Source organism: Penaeus monodon, chromosome 20 (genome assembly GCF_015228065.2).
Source record: "Penaeus monodon isolate SGIC_2016 chromosome 20, NSTDA_Pmon_1, whole genome shotgun sequence".
NCBI classification, from domain to species: Eukaryota; Metazoa; Arthropoda; class Malacostraca; order Decapoda; family Penaeidae; genus Penaeus; species Penaeus monodon.
Genome location: NC_051405.1, coordinates 39963580 through 39964007, shown reverse-complemented (window position 1 = coordinate 39964007; position 428 = coordinate 39963580). Strand labels below are relative to the sequence as shown.

The 428-nt window shown below is 25.7% G+C and overlaps 1 protein-coding gene across 1 annotated transcript in view; it reads right to left on the bottom strand.

The window, feature by feature from the left end:
- Positions 1 to 28: 28 nt before the first annotated feature.
- The window catches only part of LOC119586076, a gene marked incomplete at its 5' end in the record, with an annotated part of 5922 nt that continues 5522 nt past the window's right edge, over positions 29 to 428 (bottom strand). The window contains 1 exon segment of the mRNA XM_037934777.1: positions 29 to 114. Coding sequence (XP_037790705.1) covers positions 68 to 114 — 47 coding nt within the window.

Here is a 428-nt window from a genome sequence, read left to right as displayed (position 1 = left end):
AAAAATACATTTTTAAATTTATTTGACATATTATACTAATGGTTGATTGACATAACATTCAAAGTCTTCAGTTTCCTTGAGGAATGAAAAGGTAGTCGAAAGAAGACTTGGAACCTGTAAACAAAATAAGGGATTAAGTTGTTTGTTTCATCTATAGAGCTTTATAGTATAATTTTATAATATAACTTTATAATATAACTTTATAACTGTCTGTCATCGATGGCAATGTATATATAGGTTTATACATTATGACATACATTGATGTGTTTTGGTTCTGATTTTATGAATCTACCATATATATGCGTCTATGTATGCTATTTTTGGAAACTGCATTTTCATTATTACAAGTTGGGAAATACTGAATGTAAAAATATAGATATGATGAATAAAAATGAATAGAGCTTTAACAAATCATGATTACATTTGTT